General features: G+C 44.6%; 2 protein-coding genes across 2 annotated transcripts; one reads left to right on the forward strand and one right to left on the reverse strand.

Annotated features, from left to right (window-relative positions):
* Positions 1-296: 296 nt before the first annotated feature.
* LOC136653236 (vomeronasal type-2 receptor 26-like) lies at positions 297-6614 on the reverse strand. The gene is made up of 7 exons (XM_066630143.1): positions 6537-6614; positions 5524-5708; positions 4754-5045; positions 4385-4592; positions 1979-2082; positions 1568-1694; positions 297-1192 (listed from the first exon to the last, which is right to left on the reverse strand). Exons 1-7 carry the CDS (start codon positions 6612-6614, stop codon positions 297-299), a joined length of 1890 nt encoding a protein of 629 aa, XP_066486240.1.
* A 5991-nt stretch (positions 6615-12605) lies between these two features.
* LOC136653237 (vomeronasal type-2 receptor 26-like) lies at positions 12606-20728 on the forward strand. Its single transcript, XM_066630145.1, has 7 exons — positions 12606-12623; positions 13134-13318; positions 13800-14091; positions 14253-15101; positions 15434-15661; positions 17127-17253; positions 19833-20728. Exons 1-7 carry the CDS (start codon positions 12606-12608, stop codon positions 20726-20728), a joined length of 2595 nt encoding a protein of 864 aa, XP_066486242.1.

Below are 20728 nucleotides of genomic sequence, written 5' to 3' on the forward strand. Positions count from 1 at the left end.
GCTTTACCGATGCGTTTGTTCAGCTCGTTATCGAGACAAAGAGTGTTCAATGTAATTTCTGGGAGATGACGACTGAATAATAATAATAATAATAATAATAATAATAATAATAATAATAATAATAATAATAATAATAATAATAATAATAGAAATAATAGAAATAAAATAAACAAAGGATTGGGGGGGCATATATGTATTTGAGTTCAACATTTTCCCAGGGTTGCATGAGGGACAAAAGTTCCAGCTAAACAGATAAATTTAATTAAAAAATGCAATAATAAACATATTGAATACTTTTACTTATTTCGCTTTATTAGTTGGTCCTTACGGTTCAGCCCAGGTCTCAGGATAATTATAAAACATTTGGGAAGAAAGATACACCCAAGTAACCCAGCACTAGAGGCCAAGATGGAGAAAATCTCCACGGCCACCATGTATTTTCCCTTGGTGCTCAGGTATGCTGGAACAAAGGACAACCAAACACTGCAAAAGACTAACATGCTGAAAGTGATGAACTTGGCTTCGTTGAAACTATCAGGCAACTTCCTGGCCAGGAAAGCCACAGTGAAGCTGACAAAAGCCAGCAATCCCAGGTAACCCAACACACAATAAAACATATCAGCTTCATGGCATTCCACTACAATTTCTTCCACCATAGAATGCATATCAATATCTGGGAATGGAGGAGCAGTACCTAACCACACAGCAGATATGCTGGCTTGAATCAGACAGCAGGAAAGAACAATGGAGTTGGCAAGTCTTTTTCCCACCCACTTCCTCATCCTGGACCCGGGCTTGGTGGCCATGAAAGCCAGAAGCACAGTGATGGTTTTGGCCAACACGCAGGAAACTGCCACTGAGAAGATGACCCCAAAAGCAGTTTGTCGTAAATAGCAGGTCACTTCCTCAGGCTGACCAATGAATAGCAAAGGGCAGAGGAAGCAGAGCGATAAGGAGATGAGAAGAGAGTAGGTGAGGTGCCGATTGTTGGCTTTGACAATGGGAGTGTCCTGGTTCCTAATGAAAATTCCTAGCACCACAATTGTGATCAGAGAAAAAGCCAAAGCCAAAACAGCTAACACGATGCCCAAGTTTTCTTCATAAGACAAAAAGTTTAAACTCTTGGGAAGGCATTGGTCTTTGTCCTTGTTTGGATAATGGTCTTCTGAGCATTTGAAACAATCATCCAAGTCTGAAAAATAGAACAGATGGTATCCCAATGTCATGCCAACATGGTTCTTTTTGCCATTTATTTATGTTTATCCCTGACCATCAATATGCGTGTTTTCAGGTTAGCTTAGAAGAATTATAATCAAAGAATAAACTGATACACAGAAACCTTCAAAAGAGAATTCCAGAAGCACAGCAAAATCAGAAGAGCTAAAAGCAGCATAAACAAAACAAAAAAACCTATGCTCGTGTATGTTTTTATAAATTTAAGAATCTGTGCCACAACTAGGATGTCATTATCTCTGTCTTGTTTTAGAGAACTCAGCTGATGGGAGAAGCAAAATCAATGTGAGATCCTATAAAGTGTATCTTAACGCTGCTTTATGAGGTCTCCTACCCTTCTGGTCTGAAATCATCCCATCCGGACATGGAACACAATCGTAGCAACAAAATGGCTGCCCCTCCTTCTTTTTTTTGCTGTGACCTGGATGGCAGTTGTCATTGCACACAGTAATGGGCAGTACCTATTCATAAACAAAGGAGAAATTGGCTACCAGGCTTGACCAGTCTTTGCCTAAGGTACCCTCATGATGCCAGCTGTTTGCCATGCAGCACATACCCATTTCCATCCTTTCCATCTTGTAGTACTTGTTGTTTTGCCTCCCCCTCTAGCTACACTACTGACCCTCCCAAGTGGATTCTGTTGCAGCAGCCCAATCCTAAGCAGTCGGGCAGCCCAATCCTAAACCCTGGCAGAGGAGCAGCTGTTCCGAAATGGCCACTACTGCATCCTATAGGGCTGGGGCACCTGCCAGAGTCTCCTCAGGTTAAGGGAACGTTTGCTGGTGGCAATGGGTTTCTTCAGAGCTGCACCAGCTATTTTGCTGGCACAGGAGGCCTGTGTCAGGCTTTCTGGGCAAGGACAGGGCACAGGATTCAGTGGCAGAGCCTGCCACTGTCACCACCCACCTCCCAATCCTCCATTAGGCCTGCCCTCCCCTGCCAAGTTCTGCCCCCTCCCCACCTCCCCTCACCTCCTCCACCCAGAAAAGCCCCACTGCCAGCTGGGGGGTGGAGTTACTTCTGGAGCCACTCCAGCATGGTCTTCTTGGCGCTCAGGCACAGCACCAACCCAGTGGGCTTACTGCCAGCACAGGAGTGCTTTATGGTACTTTTGCACTGGCAGTCGCTGGGGCAGTGCAGCAGCCCCTGGTAATATCCCAGCATAGGATCGGCCCTAAAAGAGATTAACAGCTCAGTCCTATGCATGACTACTCAGAAGTTAAGTCCATTTGTGGCCAATGGAGGTCACTTCCAGGAAGGTGTGCATAGGATTGCAGCCTTAGGCATGGCTCATTGTAGCAAAACTTGCTTTCTTCCGGCAACATCTAGGGAGGGGTGTAACTGAACAGAAGGGATCCAAAACTGTGGATATTGCTATTCAATTACTTGAGCAGAGGAGTAGCACTTCCTAACAAAAGACTCTGACCTTAAAAGAGGTTGGAAAAATTATGAAAAAACAAACAAAATAAAACATGCCTCTGTATTTTTTTGAGTATTCACTAAAGACCTATGCAAGGGAGCAACTTAGGTTGCAAGCCAGGGTGGTGTAGCGGTTTGGGAGGTGGACTTAGACCTGGAAGATCCAGGTTCAAATCCCCCCTCAGCCATGAAGCTTCCTGGGTGACCTTAGACCAGTCACGTTCTCTCAGCCTCACCTACCTCACAGGGTTGTTGTGAGGACAACAGGTGGGGAGCAGCTGTGTACACCGCTTTGAGCTCTTTGGAGGAAGGGTGGTATAAAAATGTGAAAAATAAATAAATAAAAGCCTATACTCACTGGGGAACTAAGCTCCACTGTGCAGAAATGTGTAGGTCTTCAGTGTTAATAAGCTCAGAGATTCTGAATGTGATTCCTCAAGCTGGATGGGAAGGATGATCAAGGGTCCTTAACTGAACACATTCTCACATTCTCGCTGAGCATTGTTTCTTAAATGAAAAAGCATATCCCACCTGATTAAACCATCTGTGCCATGTAATGGCCTCCTCATTAATGGTGAACTGTTTGCCAGGCGGAGACTCTGCATCCACCCTTCCTACTTGCACGCTTAAGAAGGATCGATTTGGGAAAGTCACCCAATTGATAATGTCAAATCCAGCTGCTAATTCACCCTTCTGATCAAAAGTCACCCTGTCCCCAGCACTGTTGTTGAATGAGATTCTTTTCAGGGAAGAGTGAATCTAGATTGGAAGAGGCAAACAAAGATATCTTTTCAGAATGATGAAAAAAGGCAACTAAGATTTTTAAGAGAGATGGAAGAATTTAAGAAAGGGGAATGCTGTATGTAGCTATGGGTTTGTTGGCTACTCCCTCAATCGAGTGCATCATTAACTAGTAAAGCAGATGCCCGGTCTTGTCTGATCTCAGAAGCTAAGCAGGGTCAGGCCTGGTTTGTACTTGGATGGGAGACCGCCTGGGAATGCCAGGTGCTGTAGGCTTATACCATAGTCTTTCGAGACTGAAGGTTGCCAACCACAATGACACACAAGTTGCTTTAGATATAGAATATTACCTGCCAGGGTTGTAGTTGGTTTGGAAGAGGTAGGCTATCTCTGTCTAGCATGGCTTTGGGCCTGGATATAAGCTTCTTATGCAAAGCATGGGCTACAGCTTGGGCGGCATTGTAGATGCTGTAGCTTTGGCCGGTCATGCTCATTTCAAAAAGAACTCCAGGTAAGCTCTCCAACATCTCTTCCCCAGTGCATCGTTCCTCATTCTCAGAATTAGAAAATGAACAGCCAAATGCTTGTTCCCAGAAGATCCTGATAAACCCATCCCCCTTCCGTGAATTTGGATGTAAGCGCTGAAGGAATGTTCTAAACCCAAGGACTTCATTGGAGTGAATTGCCAAAGACAAGCTGCCATCAAACACTTGAATATCAAAAGCTCTGTGAAATGTCTCTGATGAGAAATCCCAGTGTGCTGTCATAACCCACACCTTACCTATCAATGTGTCTGCCATGTCTTGCAATGTCCTGTAATATAGCAGCCATTTCAAACTTGCAATAGTCTGAGAATCGGCATTTAGAACAAAGACTTGAACTTTGGAGTTGGTCAGTGAAGCAGATATGCTCTGGGTTGGTGCTAATGATTCAAACATGTCTAAAAAATAAGATGTGACTGGTATTTTTGCCATGATGGCTGTACAGATACTGTGCTGGGAGAGTGCTGACATCAAAGTCTGCACAAACATCTCTCCAATATCATTATCTGCAGCAATGATCCCAACCCAGGTCCACTGGAAATGCTGAAGCAGTCGGACGATTCCTCTGTACTGATGTTCTTCATTGGGGACCATCCGATAGAAGGAGGTGAGGTGGTCCATCCCAAGTATCAATGGAGCAAATACAGAGTAGGCAATCTAAACAAAAACACATTAATATTTACAGTGAGGGACTTGTTCGATATTGTACAGATGCTAAATTACAAAGATTCCTCTCAAGTACTAAAGGAAATAGTGAAATGAACAAACACACATATGTGTAAGATTTCATGCTTCTCCCCCCCCCCCAATTATTCTACCTGTGGAACCTTGTAGATGCCTAAAATAATAGCCATTGGAAGAGAAATCTCAGAACGAAGTCCACCAATGACAGCCACCACATCTTTTTGGTGGTCACAGTTGTAGTTGGGAACAATCTTATTCCGCATGGAGAGAAGTTTCAGAGTGTTCTGGTAAGCCATCTGTTCACTAAAGTAACTGTCATAAATGTGGAGTCCCAGAGTGATATTGGGTAGGATTCTGGGGTTCTCATTGATCTCTTTTACTGCAAACACCAAGGACAGGACATGCTGGTAGTTTTTTGGTGTTGCTCTAAAGGAAGAAGTACATTACGATTAAGGCAGATGTTCAACCCTCCAGAAAGCATTTGTTTGAGGATATATTACATATGGCATCACAGCTGAACATTTAGACTTTAGGTTATGTATCTTTAAAAACTCAGTCAGAAATAAGAGAGGGAAAAATAAATACATTTTTAAACATTGCCTTGAACACAGGAAAGACACCGCCTTGAGTATAGGAATGGTGGCAATAAAATATATAGGCACAGTACATCCAAGAAGCATAGACATTGTCCATTAATTTTTTGTTGGGAGAATCAAGGACTAAGTAACTCACATAGACAACAGTGAGTCTAAAATGTGACTCTAAAATTTTGGCTGGGTCATGCTCATCTTGCACTGTAGCTTGTAGAGCATGAGAGGATATAGGTGGATGATAAATATGAAATGTGATGAGAGACATGATAGACACTAATGTGATCTAACTTTGGTCAACAATATTTCCTTACGCAAGTTCACCAACAAACTTTATTGCGGGGTGTTCTTTGAAAGTTATACTCTCAAAAAAGCAGTCGAACTGAGTAGCAATTGCTCCAATGAATGGGTCTCCTTTCTGATAATACTCGTGTGGCATCTGGAAGGTCTCCATCAAGGTACACATAGCAGAGCGCTCCTGGTCTTCATTTTGAATCGCCTGCAGCAAAAGGAAGAACAGCACCAACAGAAATGTTTCGGCCATCTCAGGCAGTCCTCGATGCAGCACATCCAAAATTGGCTGCTTGACACTTTTTTACCCACTAGCTCCACATTCTTTTCATAAAGTGATACTGGGCTAGCCCTGGCTTTCATAATCCAGAATTCCAGCACTGAATGGCACAGGGTGATATCAATGTTCAGAACATAATATTTTGTGCGTGCCCTTAGGAAATCCACGTAGGCTTTGGCAAGAGGGAGTGACACCTCGTAATTTGAGAGAACTACCGGGTTCAAAATAAACCTCTCCAAACACTGTGTTGCGTGAGACACCATTTGCAGCAAAGTTGCACATGAAAACATGTTTTCCAGATCCTTGTCATAAACTGGTGGCCCATGGGAACTAGAAAGAGAAATGGCATAAAAATAGCAATGACATCACACAATGTAGGCACAGTGTGGCCTGATATATATTTTTTTTCTGTGACTCATTTGTCATAATGTACCTGTGATGCTGAGTGCATGTCTGGATGAGTGCATGGCATTGCTTGTACTGAAGGCAAGAATGCCTCAGTTCTTGCAGGCTTTAGGAAAAAAAAACAACCAAGCTTTAGTTCTGTAGTCTAGTTCTACACTATCCCTCCCCACCTTGCTGATTTAAGAGAAATCTTGCCTTTGTTTTCGCACCGTCCAATGAACACTCGAGACAACAGGTATGGGAGAAAGGGCCACTTGATTTAGCAGTTACAACAGAAGAGGAAGCTGAGACCTGCAGCATCCAAGGCAGCGAAGCCCCCTGTGGTGCGGAGGTGGGACCTCTGGGCAGTACCAGAACACATCTGCCCCCAGGCGGGTATGCACTCAACTCCAAGTCGCGCCCCGTTGTTGGGCGGCACAACTCATCCATGTCTTTCCCTTAAGGGGAAGGCAGCCGGACCGTGGGCTTTGCCACCTCAAGTCACTGAGCCTCTGAGGTGGACCCCGCGGTCCCGGCCAGGGCCCCGTCTACGTCCTCGTGCCACCGAGCCCCTGAGGACTGAAATTGGGTTCTGCCCTGCCTATGCCGCCTGAAGGTGCATGCCTGAAGTCCACTTCACGCCTCCTAACCCACACCACCTGCCTTCTTAAAGTGACCAATGGCAGCTTGAAAGGGGGGGCAACCCCCAGCCCATGACAGTCTGGGAAAGGCAATAAAACTGCCTGCCCCTTGGCCAATCTTGGAAGGCAGCAAAAAATTCCTACCCAGCCCCAAACGGCGACCAGTAAAATTCGGACTGCCTTTAGGGCAGGTGGGTGGGTGTTCCCATGGCGCCCACATGCAAAGGAGGAAGAGGGCTGGGTATTATGCCTTTTAACAGGCCCCCCATAGCCGCCAGCTCTAGCCCTCTTCCACTCCCCTACTCGGAGGAGACTCTTGTGTTCCAGGTCAGGCTAAACAGACTCCGATCACCCTTCAATTGGGCGATCGGGGTTCATTTTGGGAAAAGTTCTCATTAGTCTCACTTTGCTTGACGAGCAGACTTGAGCAGAGAGAAAGCCCACTTCCACCTTTGCTGAACAAGGGGGCACTTGGATCTGCTTTATAACCCCCAAGCCTGACCCAGCATGGGTAACTCTTGCAAGGCACCTCCCTTGTTGATGCTAAACCACATTTGTTTGCGACTGGTTGATCGGCATTCAGAACGATAAAGGGCACAATCCTAACCAACTTTCCAGCACTGAGATAAGGGCTCTGAGATAAGGGACAAACATTCCCTTATCTCGAGAAGGCCTCCATGAATGCTTCCCCACCGCAGGATAAAGCACATACCCCACTGGCACAGCAGTGTCAGTCCTGGAAAGTTGGTTAGGATTTGGGCCAAAGTGGGACAGAGACACTCACTGCCTACGCAGTGCTACAAGTCCAGGGTGCTAAAACATCTATAGAACAAGTCCTTTTCCCCAGAATTACAGCCTAGAATCCCCTAGTACAATAGGAGTTCCCAAGCAGGGCCTCCAAGAGGAGTTTAATCAGGGAGTACAAAGTTTCTTTGGGACCTCATCCCAAAGAGAGAGGGGAAGGAAGGGGAAGGGATGAAACAGGGCAGGGGCGGGTTGCAACAGCCAGAGCCCAGGTCTACCTGTCCATGCAGCATCAGCAGCTAGATACAGTAATATGAGCTGTGTCCCTGAGCACTCCTTCAGGGCAAGCAGATCTACATGCCAAAAAGCTACTGTAGCAGGCCAGTTTCCTCCCAGATTTGACACTGTGTTAAGGTGAGTCATAGATGCATTCCTGGGCCCAGCACATATGGCTTTTGGTAGCAGCAGCAGCTGTGCACCAGCAGCCCCTGCAGGCAGCGATGAGAGAGGAAAATATCCCAGGAAAATTAAGGGCCCCCTTCTTTGGCTCCTGGACCCTTTTTTTGATCCTAAACCAGGGAACAAATTATGCCCTTTACCCCCCATCTCATGGGCCCTGGTCCCAAGAATCAGAGAGGGGGAGGGGAAATGCAGCACTAGGAACAAGCCTACATCACAAGAGCAATTCTCAGATACAAGTTAGCCACTTTTGGTCACCATTTCTGCTCTTGAGAGTATTTCATGTGTCTACCAAATTCCTTAATATACAAGCATCCCCATGGTATCCATGGATTCGATTAACTGTGCTTCTCTGTGGGCCCCGCTCTCCCATGCCCATTACCTTTGTTTAGCTTTTATCCTAGTGCCAAGCAACTCTGTGTCTACTGGAGTCTGGTCCAACAAGAAGCTGACGGAACATACCAAGCTCCAGGTCTACAGAGCTTGTGTCCTGAGTACACTTCTGTACTGCAGCGACTCATGGACACTTCGCTCACAACAGGAGAGGAAACGGAACGCTTTCCACATGCACTGCCTCCAACGCATCCTCGGCATCACCTGGCAGGACAAAGTTCCAAACAAAACAGTCCTGGAACGAGCTGGAATCCCTAGCATGTATGCACTGCTGAAACAGACACCTGCTTTGGCTCAGTCATGTTGTGAGAATGGATGACCGCTGGATCCCAAAGGATCTCCTCTATGGAGAACTTGTGCAGGGAAAGCGCCCTACAGGTAGAGCACAGCTGTGATACAAGGACATCTGCAAGAGGGATCTGAAGGCCTTAGGAGTGGACCTCAACAGGTCAATCAATCAATCAACAGTATTTATATACCGCTTTTCAACTAAAAGTTCACAAAGCGGTTTACAGAGAAAAATCAAATAACAGGTGAGAAACCCTGGCCTCTTAGCGGCCCATTTGGAGGCAGACTGTGCAGCATGGCCTCTTCCAGTTTGAAGAGACACTTGGCCAACAGGCTGAGGCTAAGAGGCAAAGAAGGAAGGCCCATAGCCAGGGAGACAGACCAGGGACAGCCTGCACTTGCTCCCAGTGTGGAAGGGACTGTCACTCCCGAATCGGCATTTTCAGCCACACTAGACCCTGTTCCAGAACCACCATTCAGAGTGCGATACCATAGTCTTTCGAGACTGAAGGTTGCCAACTAACAACTCATTATGTTAAATCCTGGTAATTGAACAAAAAGGCACCTTTAAAGTGGTGTCCTCTTATATTTAGTTAGAAAAAGCAACTGTCCCTCTTGACCCAAACATGGCACCCTTTCCAATAGCGTCTCTTCTGCCTCTTTGATTGTGAACCCTTGCACACAGGGAGCAATTTATTGATTTATTTTGCTATTAACCAGCTTTGTAACTAATTTGTTGTTGTTGTTGAAAAGTGGCATAGAAATATTCATAACAATAATATATGGCATTACATTTCAATTGTAGAAAAAAATGTGTTCACTTCATAGGCTTTGAAGATATCAAGAAACTCTCAAGAAAAAAAATGAGAAGGCTGAAAATAATAGCGTAGGTAATAAAATATATTCACTGGCCCATCAACAGTCAGGGCTAAATTCAAACCAAGTTTAAAATGTTTTTAAAAAATTTTCCTTGTCTAATCAAAAAAATGCGTATTGATGTTCATTACAGTAATTGAAAATTGCAATAAAAATACAATAAGAGACATGAAAACAGAGTCAATGCAGCATAATATGAAACACAGGTCAAAGAAGGCATGGAGAAGGAAAAGAAATATGTTAATATTTGTTAATAACAACATATCATAACAACATATCATAGGCAAGATCTATCCCGTGGCTTAGTGCCCAAGTCTTTTCAACGTTCCAGCGCTGAAGCAGCCACAATGCAACCAGGAGGTAAGGGATCAAGTGTTTCCTGACCTAGAGGAGGCCTCCATAATGCCCCCACACCACAGGATGCAAAGTTCACTTGCTAGCATGGCAGCATTAGAACTGGAAGTTTGGATAGGATTGGGCCCTTACATAAGTAATATACATGCTCTCTTGTTGGCAACCTTCAGTCTCGAAAGACTATGGTATCACGCTCTGAAAGGTGGTTCTGGAACAGCGTCTAATGTGGCTGAAAAGGGCAATTCGGGAGTGACATTATTATTATTATTATTATTATTATTATTATTATTATTATTATTATTATTATTATTATTAACAGTATTTATATACCGCTTTTCAACTAGAAGTTCACAAAGCGGTTTACAGAGAAAAATCAAATAACTAAATGGCTCCCTGTCCCAAAAGGGCTCACAATCTAAAAAGATGCAAATGAATACCAGCAGACAGCCACTAGAACAGACAGTGCTGGGGTGAGGTTGGCTAGTTACTCTCCCCCTGCTAAAAAAGGAGCACCCACTTGAAAAAGTGCCTCTTACCCAATTAGCAGGGGTAATCCATTCAGAGTGCGATACCATAGTCTTTGTGTGGATTACCCCTGTAGGGTAATTAGCAGGGGTAATCCACACAAAGCGCCCTAGTGTGGCTGAAAAGGCCGATTCGGGAGTGACAATCCCTTCCACACTGGGAGCAAGTGCAGGCTGTCCCTGGTCTGTCTCCCTGGCTATGGGCCTTCCTTCTTTGCCTCTTTGCCTCAGACTGTTGGCCAAGTGTCTCTTCAAACTGGGAAAGGCCATGCTGCACAGCCTGCCTCCAAGTGGGCCGCTCAGAGGCCAGGGTTTCCCACCTGTTGAGGTCCACTCCTAAGGCCTTCAGATCCCTCTTGCAGATGTCCTTGTATCGCAGCTGTGGTCTACCTGTAGGGCGCTTTCCTTACACGAGTTCTCCATAGAGGAGATCCTTTGGGATCCGGCCATCATCCATTCTCACAACATGACCGAGCAAACACAGGGGTCTCTGTTTCTGCAGTGCATACATGCTAGGGATTCCAGCTCGTTCCAGGACTGTTTTGTTTGGAACTTTGTCCTGCCAGGTGATGCCGAGGATGCGTTGGAGGCAGCGCATGTGGAAAGCGTTCCGTTTCCTCTCCTGTTGTGAGCGAAGAGTCCATGAGTCGCTGCAGTACAGAAGTGTACTCAGGACACAAGCTCTGTAGACCTGGAGCTTGGTATGTTCCGTCAGCTTCTTGTTGGACCAGACTCCAGTAGACACAGAGTTGCTTGGCACTAGGATAAAAGCTAAACAAAGGTAATGGGCATGGGAGAGCGGGGCCCACAGAGAAGCACAGTTAACCGAGTCCATGGATACCATGGGGATGCTTGTATTTTAAGGAATTTGGTAGACACATGAAATACTCTCAAGAGCAGAAATGGTGACCAAAAGTGGCTAACTTGTATCTGAGAATTGCTCTTGTGATGTAGGCTTGTTCCTAGTGCTGCATTTCCCCTCCCCCTCTCTGATTCTTGGGACCAGGGCCCATGAGATGGGGGGTAAAGGGCATAATTTGTTCCCTGGTTTAGGATCAAAAAAAGGGTCCAGGAGCCAAAGAAGGGGGCCCTTAAATTTCCTGGGATATTTTCCTCTCTCATCTGGACTCGCTGCCTGCGGGGGCTGCTGGTGCACAGCTGCTGCTGCTACCAAAAGCCATATGTGCTGGGCCCAGGAATGCATCTGTGACTCACCTTAACACAGTGTCAAATCTGGGAGGAAACTGGCCTGCTACAGTAGCTTTTTGGCATGTAGATCTGCTTGCCCTGAAGGAGTGCTCAGGGACACAGCTCATATTACTGTATCTAGCTGCTGATGCTGCATGGACAGGTAGACCTGGGCTCTAAAGATTTTTTTCTGGCTGTTGCAACCCACCCCCTGCCCTGTTTCATCCCCTCCCCTTCCTTCTACTCTCTCTTTGGGATGAGGTCCCAAAGAAACTTTGTACTCCCTGATTAAACTCCTCTTGGAGGCCCTGCTTGGGAACTCCTATTGTACTAGGGGATTATAGGCTGTAATTCTGGGGAAAAGGTCAGGTTCTATAGATGTTTTAGCACACTGGACTTGTAGCACTGAGTAGGCAGTGAGTGCCTCTGTCCCACTTTGGCCCAAATCCTAACCAACTTTCCAGGACTGACACTGCTGTGCCAGTGAGGTATGTGCTTCATCCTGCGGTGGGGAAGCATTCATGGAGGCCTTCTCGAGATAAGGGAATGTTTGTTCCCTTATCTCAGAGCTGCATTGCCCTTATCTCGGTGCTGGAGAGTTGGTTAGGATTGTGCCCTTTATCGTTCTGAATGCCGATCAACCAGTCACAAACAAATGTGGTTCAGCATCAACAAGGGAGGTGCCTTGCAAGAGATACCTATGCTGGGTCAGGCTTGGGGGTTATAAAGCAGATCCAAGTGCCCCCTTGCTCAGCAAGGGTGGAAGTGTGCTCTCTCTCTGCTCAAGTCTGTTCTTCAAGCAAAGTGAGACTAATGAGAACTTTCCCAAAATGAAAGGGAAGATTTCTCTTAAATCAGCCAGGTGTGAAGGGAGAGTGTACAACTAAACTACAGAACTAAAACCTGGCTTTTTCCTAAGAACTGCAAGAACCTTCTTGCCTTCAGTACAAGCAATGTCATGCACTCATCCAGACATGCACTCAGCATCACAGGTAAATTTTGATAAATGAGTCACAGAAAAAAAAAATGTATCAGGCCACACTGTGCCTACATTGTGCGATGTCATTGCTATTTTTATGCCATTTCTCTTTCTAGTTCCCATGGGCCGCCAGTTTATGACAAGGATCTGGAAAACATGTTTTCATGTGCAACTTTGCTGCAAATGGTGTCTCACGCAACACAGTGTTCGGAGAGGCTTATTTTGAACCCAGTGGTTCTCTCAAATTACGAGGTGTCACTCCACCTCGCCAAAGCCTACGTGGATTTCCTAAGGGCACGCACAAAATATTATGTTCTGAACACTGATATAACATCACCCTGTGCCATTCAGTGCTGGAATTCTGGATTATGAAAACCAGGGCTAGTCCAATATCCCTTTATGAAAAGAATGTGGAGCCAGTGGGTGAAAAAGTGTCAAGCAGCCAGTTTTGGATATGCTGCATCGAGGACTGCCTGAGATGGCCGAAACATTTCTGTTGGTGCTGTTTTTCCTTTTGCTGCAGGTGATTCAAAATGAAGACCAGGCACGCTCTGCTATGTGTACCTTGATGGAGACCTTCAAGATGCCACATGAGTATTATCAGATAGGAGACCCATTCATTGGAGCAATTGCTACTCAGTTCGACTGCTTTTTTGAGAGTATAACTTTCAAAGAACACCCTGCAATAAAGTTTGTTGGTGAACTTGCGTAAGGAAATTTTGTTGACCTTTGTTAGATCACATTAGTGTCTATCATGTCTCTCATCACATTTCATACTTATCATCCACCTATATCCTCTCATGCTCTACAAGCTACAGTGCAAGATGAGCATGACCCAGCCAAAATTTTAGAGCCACATTTTAGACTCACTGTTTTCTATGTGAGTTACTTAGTCCTTGATTCTCCCAACAAAAAATTAATGGACAATGTCTATGCTTCTTGGATGTACTGTGCCTATATATTTTATTGCCACCATTCCTATACTCAAGGCGGTGTCTTTCCTGTGTTCAAGGCAATGTATAAAAATGTATTTATTTTTCCCTCTCTTATTTCTGACTGAGTTTTTAAAGATACATAACCTAAAGCCTAAACAATGTTCAGCTGTGATGCCATATGTAATATATCCTCAAACAAATGCTTTCTGGAGGGTTGAACATCTGCCTTAATCGTAATGTACTTCTTCCTTTAGAGCAACACCAAAAAACTACCAGCATGTCCTGTCCTTGGTGTTTGCAGTAAAAGAGATCAATGAGAACCCCAGAATCCTACCCAATATCACTCTGGGACTCCACATTTATGACAGTTACTTTAGTGAACGGATGGCTTACCAGAACACTCTGAAACTTCTCTCCATGCGGAATAAGATTGTTCCCAACTACAACTGTGACCACCAAAAAGATGTGGTGGCTGTCATTGGTGGACTTCGTTCTGAGATTTCTCTTCCAATGGCTATTATTTTAGGCATCTACAAGGTTCCACAGGTAAAATAATAGGGGGGGGGGGAGAAGCATGAAATCTTACACATATGTGTGTTTGTTCATTTCACTATTTCCTTTAGTACTTGAGAGGAATCTTTGTAATTTAGCATCTGTACAATATCGAACAAGTCCCTCACTGTAAATATTAATGTGTTTTTGTTTAGATTGCCTACTCTGTATTTGCTCCATTGATACTTGGGATGGACCACCTCACCTCCTTCTATCGGATGGTCCCCAATGAAGAACATCAGTACAGAGGAATCGTCCGACTGCTTCAGCATTTCCAGTGGACCTGGGTTGGGATCATTGCTGCAGATAATGATATTGGAGAGATGTTTGTGCAGACTTTGATGTCAGCACTCTCCCAGCACAGTATTTGTACAGCCATCATGGCAAAAATACCAGTCACATCTTATTTTTTAGACATGTTTGAATCATTAGCACCAACCCAGAGCATATCTACTTCACTGACCAACTCCAAAGTTCAAGTCTTTGTTCTAAATGCCGATTCTCAGACTATTGCAAGTTTGAAATGGCTGCTATATTACAGGACATTGCAAGACATGGCAGACACATTGATAGGTAAGGTGTGGGTTATGACAGCACACTGGGATTTCTCATCAGAGACATTTCACAGAGCTTTTGATATTCAAGTGTTTGATGGCAGCTTGTCTTTGGCAATTCACTCCAATGAAGTCCTTGGGTTTAGAACATTCCTTCAGCGCTTACATCCAAATTCACGGAAGGGGGATGGGTTTATCAGGATCTTCTGGGAACAAGCATTTGGCTGTTCATTTTCTAATTCTGAGAATGAGGAACGATGCACTGGGGAAGAGATGTTGGAGAGCTTACCTGGAGTTCTTTTTGAAATGAGCATGACCGGCCAAAGCTACAGCATCTACAATGCCGCCCAAGCTGTAGCCCATGCTTTGCATAAGATGCTTATATCCAGGCCCAAAGCCATGCTAGACAGAGATAGCCTACCTCTTCCAAACCAACTACAACCCTGGCAGGTAATATTCTATATCTAAAGCAACTTGTGTGTCATTGTGGTTGGCAACCTTCAGTCTCGAAAGACTATGGTATAAGCCTACAGCACCTGGCATTCCCAGGCGGTCTCCCATCCAAGTACAAACCAGGCCTGACCCTGCTTAGCTTCTGAGATCAGACAAGACCGGGCATCTGCTTTACTAGTTAATGATGCACTCAATTGAGGGAGTAGCCAACAAACCCATATCTACATACAGCATTCCCCTTTCTTAAATTCTTCCATCTCTCTTAAAAATCTTAGTTGCCTTTTTTCATCATTCTGAAAAGATATCTTTGTTTGCCTCTTCCAATCTAGATTCACTCTTCCCTGAAAAGAATCTCATTCAACAACAGTGCTGGGGACAGGGTGACTTTTGATCAGAAGGGTGAATTAGCAGCTGGATTTGACATTATCAATTGGGTGACTTTCCCAAATCGATCCTTCTTAAGCGTGCAAGTAGGAAGGGTGGATGCAGAGTCTCCGCCTGGCAAACAGTTCACCATTAATGAGGAGGCCATTACGTGGCACAGATGGTTTAACCAGGTGGGATATGATTTTTCATTTAAGAAACAATGCTCAGCAAGAATGTGAGAATGTGTTCAGTTAAGGACCCTTGATCATCCTTCCCATCCAGCTTGAGGAATCACATTCAGAATCTCTGAGCTTATTAACACTGAAGACCTACACATTTCTGCACAGTGGAGCTTAGTTCCCCAGTGAGTATAGGCTTTTATTTATTTATTTTTCACATTTTTATACCACCCTTCCTCCAAAGAGCTCAAGGCGGTTTACACAGCTGCACCCCTCCTTTTGTCCTCACAACAACCCTGTGAGGTAGGTGAGGCTGAAAGAACGTGACTGGTCACCCAGGAAGCTTCATGGCTGAGGGGGGATTTGAACCTGGATCTTCCAGGTCTAAGTCCACTTCCCAAACCACTACACCACTGTGGCTTGCAACCTAAGTTGTTCCCTTGCATAGGTCTTTAGTGAATACTCAAAAAAATACAGAGGCATGTTTTATTTTGTTTGTTTTTTTCATAATTTTTCCAACCTCTTTTAAGGTCATAGTCATTTGTTAGGAAGTGCTACTCCTCTGCTCAAGTAATTGAATAGCAATATCCACAGTTTTGGATCCCTTCTGTTCAGTTACACCCCTCCCTAGATGTTTCCAGAAGAAAGCAAGTTTTGCTACAATGAGCCATGCCTAAGGCTGCAATCCTATGCACACCTTCCTGGAAGTGACCTCCATTGGCCACAAATGGACTTAACTTCTGAGTAGTCATGCATAGGACTGAGCTGTTAATCTCCTTTAGGGCCCGATCCTATGCTGGGATATTACCAGGGGCTGCTGCACTGCCCCAGCGACTGCCAGTGCAAAAGTACCATAAAGCACTCCTGTGCTGGCAGTAAGCCCACTGGGTTGGTGCTGTGCCTGAGCGCCAAGAAGACCATGCTGGAGTGGCTCCAGAAGTAACTCCACCCCGCGGCTGGAAGTGGGGCTTTTCTGGGTGGAGGAGGTGAGGGGAGGTGGGGAGGGGGCAGAACTTGGCAGGGGAGGGCAGGCCTAATGGAGGATTGGGAGGCGGGTGGTGACAGTGGCAGGCTCTGCCACTGAATCCTGTGCCCCGTCCTTGCCCAGAAAGCCTGACACAGGCCTCCTGTGCCAGCAAAATAGCTGGTGCAGCTCTGAAGAAACCCATTGCCACCAGCAAACGTTCCCTTAACCTGAGGAGACTCTGGCAGGTGCCCCAGCCCTATAGGATGCAGTAGTGGCCATTTCGGAACAGCTGCTCCTCTGCCAGGGTTTAGGATTGGGCTGCTGCAACAGAATCCACTTGGGAGGGTCAGTAGTGTAGCTAGAGGGGGAGGCAAAACAACAAGTACTACAAGATGGAAGGGATGGAATTGGGTATGTGCTGCATGGCAAACAGCTGGCATCATGAGGGCACCTTAGGCAAAGACTGGTCAAGCCTGGTAGCCAATTTTTTTCTCCTTTGTTTATGAATAGGTACTGCCCATTACTGTGTGCAATGACAACTGCCATCCAGGTCACAGCAAAAAAAAGAAGGAGGGGCAGCCATTTTGTTGCTACGATTGTGTTCCATGTCCGGATGGGATGATTTCAGACCAGAAGGGTAGGAGACCTCATAAAGCAGCGTTAAGATACACTTTATAGGATCTCACATTGATTTTGCTTTTCCCATCAGCTGAGTTCTCTAAAACAAGACAGAGATAATGACATCCTAGTTGTGGCACAGATTCTTAAATTTATAAAAACATACACGAGCATAGGTTTTTTGTTTTGTTTATGCTGCTTTTAGCTTTACTGATTTTGCTGTGCTTCTGGAATTCTCTTTGAAGTTTTCTGTGTATCAGTTTATTCTTTGATTATAATTCTTCTAAGCTAACCTGAAAACACGCATATTGATGGTCAGGGATAAACATAAATAATTTTATAGCCAATTTATAGCCAATTTTTTTTCTCCTTTGTTTATAAATAGGTACTGCCCATTACTGTGTGCAATGACAACTGCCATCCAGGTCATAGCAAAATAAAGAAGGAGGGGCAGCCATTTTGTTGCTACGATTGTGTTCCATGTCCGGATGGGATGATTTCAGACCAGAAGGGTAGGAGACCTCATAAAGCAGTGTTAAGATACACTTTATAGGATCTCACATTGATTTTGCTTCTCCCATCAGCTGAGTCCTCTAAAACAAGACAGAGATAATCAGCTGAAAAATATCTTGTCCATTATGGTAGGAAACTTTATGTAGCATTCCTTGATCTTAAGGGCGCATTTGATTCTGTCAACAGTTCCCTACTTTGGGACAAACTTACCCTTAGAGGCATTGATCCTCATTTATTATTTCTGATTCGCCGTCTCCACCTTCTTAATTCATGTCAAGTTCGATCCGGCCCCACAGGCCCGCTAACTGATAGCATTTCCCTCGATAAGGGTGTTCGCCAGGGATGCATCCTTGCCCCTCTACTTTTTAATCTTTTCTTATCTGACCTTCCTTCCTATTTTTCTAACCAAAGCGTCTCTCCCTCTTCCCTCAATAGTCTTTCCATACCTCTTTTATTGTACACGGATGATGCAGTTCTTCTTTCACTTACCAAATCTGGTCTTCGTCAATCCCTTACCATTTTTCAGGATTATTGTTCATCCAATGACCTGAAAAACTATTAACGCTAATAAAACTAAAATCTTTGTATTTTCAAAATCTTGGTCCCCGTCGACCTGGAGACTTGGCCATTCCACCTACGAGCAAGTTCCCACGTTTAAATATCTCGGTTTACTTTTCCATTACTGATCATCTTGGGCACCCCACAGGAAGTTAGCCATTGCCACCTCACATCACCACCTTAAGGCGATTACCCGGTTTCATTTTACTACTGGTAACCAGTTTGTGCCAGCCGCTCTGCAGAGCTTCAGAGCTAAGATTGTGTCCCAACTATTATATGGAGTTCCCATTTGGGTTACGGCAGCTAACAGTACCCTGGACCGAGTTGCGGCTGTTTTTTTTAGGAGGATTCTAGGAGTCCCAAATTCCATCAGATTGGCAACGCAGGCTCTGGAGTTAGGAGTTCACCTTCCTTCAACTATTGCATGGGCTTTAACGTTTAAATTCTGGCTCCGCCTTCATCTATCACTTCCATCTGATGCCCTTCTTAATGACCCTTTTTTGTCTAGTTGGTTTCAAAAAATTGACTCCAAGTTGAATTCTTTAGATCTTTCCTTGGAGTCTTTAGCAGACCTTGATGTCAACAGTGCCTACAAGCTTATTCAAACTAGGCTCTGGGAAGCAGAGTTTGCCTCCTTTTCCACTGATATGAATCCAGTATGTTCTCCCCTTTTTTTGGTTACTATCCCTTACCAGGTCAGCCTCCCAAATATTTTGTCACCCTAATAAACCCCTCCCTTCGAAGGGCTTTTATGCTTGCGCGTTTCAATATTTTCCCTTCTTCGTATCACCTTGGCAGATTTTCCCATATTTCTCGGAACCTCAGATTATGTGCCTTTTGTCATCTTGAACTGGATACGCTAGAGCATATTTTGATCTATTGCCCAGTGCACTGTACACTTCAAAAGCTGTACTTGGAGACTTTTTTATGCCATCCTGTCAGTCCATTTATTGATCCCCTTTTTGTTCTGCTTAGCGATAATCAAGTAAATGTTACTAAGGCAGTTGCTAGTTTTTTGTCTCAAATTATTAAAATATCCCCCCCTTCCTAGAAATCTCTTTTTTTCTCTTTCCCTTTTCTATTTTTGGACCACTTCCGACTTCCCTGCCTCACTATGTTTTTCTCTAGTGATTGTTATAATTTTGTTTGTTTATCCTGTTTATTTGTTATATGCCAATAAAGGTTGTGAAGTGTGTGTGTGTGTGTGTGTGTGTGTGTGTGTGTGTGTGTGTGTGTGTGTGTGACAGAGATAATGACATCCTAGTTGTGGCACAGATTCTTACATTTATAAAAACATACACAAGCATAGGTTTTTTTGTTTTGTTTATGCTGCTTTTAGCTTTTCTGATTTTGCTGTGCTTCTGGAATTCTCTTTTGAAGGTTTCTGTGTATCAGTTTATTCTTTGATTATAATTCTTCTAAGCTAACCTGAAAACACGCATATTGATGGTCAGGGATAAACATAAATAAATGGCAAAAAGAACCATGTTGACATGACATTGGGATACCATCTGTTCTATTTTTCAGACTTGGATGATTGTTTCAGATGCTCAGAAGACCATTATCCAAACAAGGACAAAGACCAATGCCTTCCCAAGAGTTTAAACTTTTTGTCTTATGAAGAAAACTTGGGCATCGTGTTAGCTGTTTTGGCTTTGGCTTTTTCTCTGATCACAACTGTGGTGCTAGGAATTTTCATTAGGAACCAGGACACTCCCATTGTCAAAGCCAACAATCGGCACCTCACCTACTCTCTTCTCATCTCCTTATCGCTCTGCTTCCTCTGCCCTTTGCTATTCATTGGTCAGCCTGAGGAAGTGACCTGCTATTTACGACAAACTGCTTTTGGGGTCATCTTCTCAGTGGCAGTTTCCTGCGTGTTGGCCAAAACCATCACTGTGCTTCTGGCTTTCATGGCCACCAAGCCCGGGTCCAGGATGAGGAAGTGGGTGGGAAAAAGACTCGCCAACTCCATTGTTCTTTCCTGCTGTCTGATTCAAGCCAGCATATCTGCTGTGTGGTTAGGTACTGCTCCTCCATTCCCAGATATTGATATGCATTCTATGGTGGAAGAAATTGTAGTGGAATGCCATGAAGCTGATATGTTTTATTGTGTGTTGGGTTACCTGGGATTGCTGGCTTTTGTCAGCTTCACTGTGGCTTTCCTGGCCAGGAAGTTGCCTGATAGTTTCAACGAAGCCAAGTTCATCACTTTCAGCATGTTAGTCTTTTGCAGTGTTTGGTTGTCCTTTGTTCCAGCATACCTGAGCACCAAGGGAAAATACATGGTGGCCGTGGAGATTTTCTCCATCTTGGCCTCTAGTGCTGGGTTACTTGGGTGTATCTTTCTTCCCAAATGTTATATAATTATCCTGAGACCTGGGCTGAACCGTAAGGACCAACTAATAAAGCGAAATAAGTAA

The sequence above is a fragment of the Tiliqua scincoides genome, chromosome 5 (assembly GCF_035046505.1).
Source record: "Tiliqua scincoides isolate rTilSci1 chromosome 5, rTilSci1.hap2, whole genome shotgun sequence".
Taxonomy (NCBI): Eukaryota; Metazoa; Chordata; class Lepidosauria; order Squamata; family Scincidae; genus Tiliqua; species Tiliqua scincoides.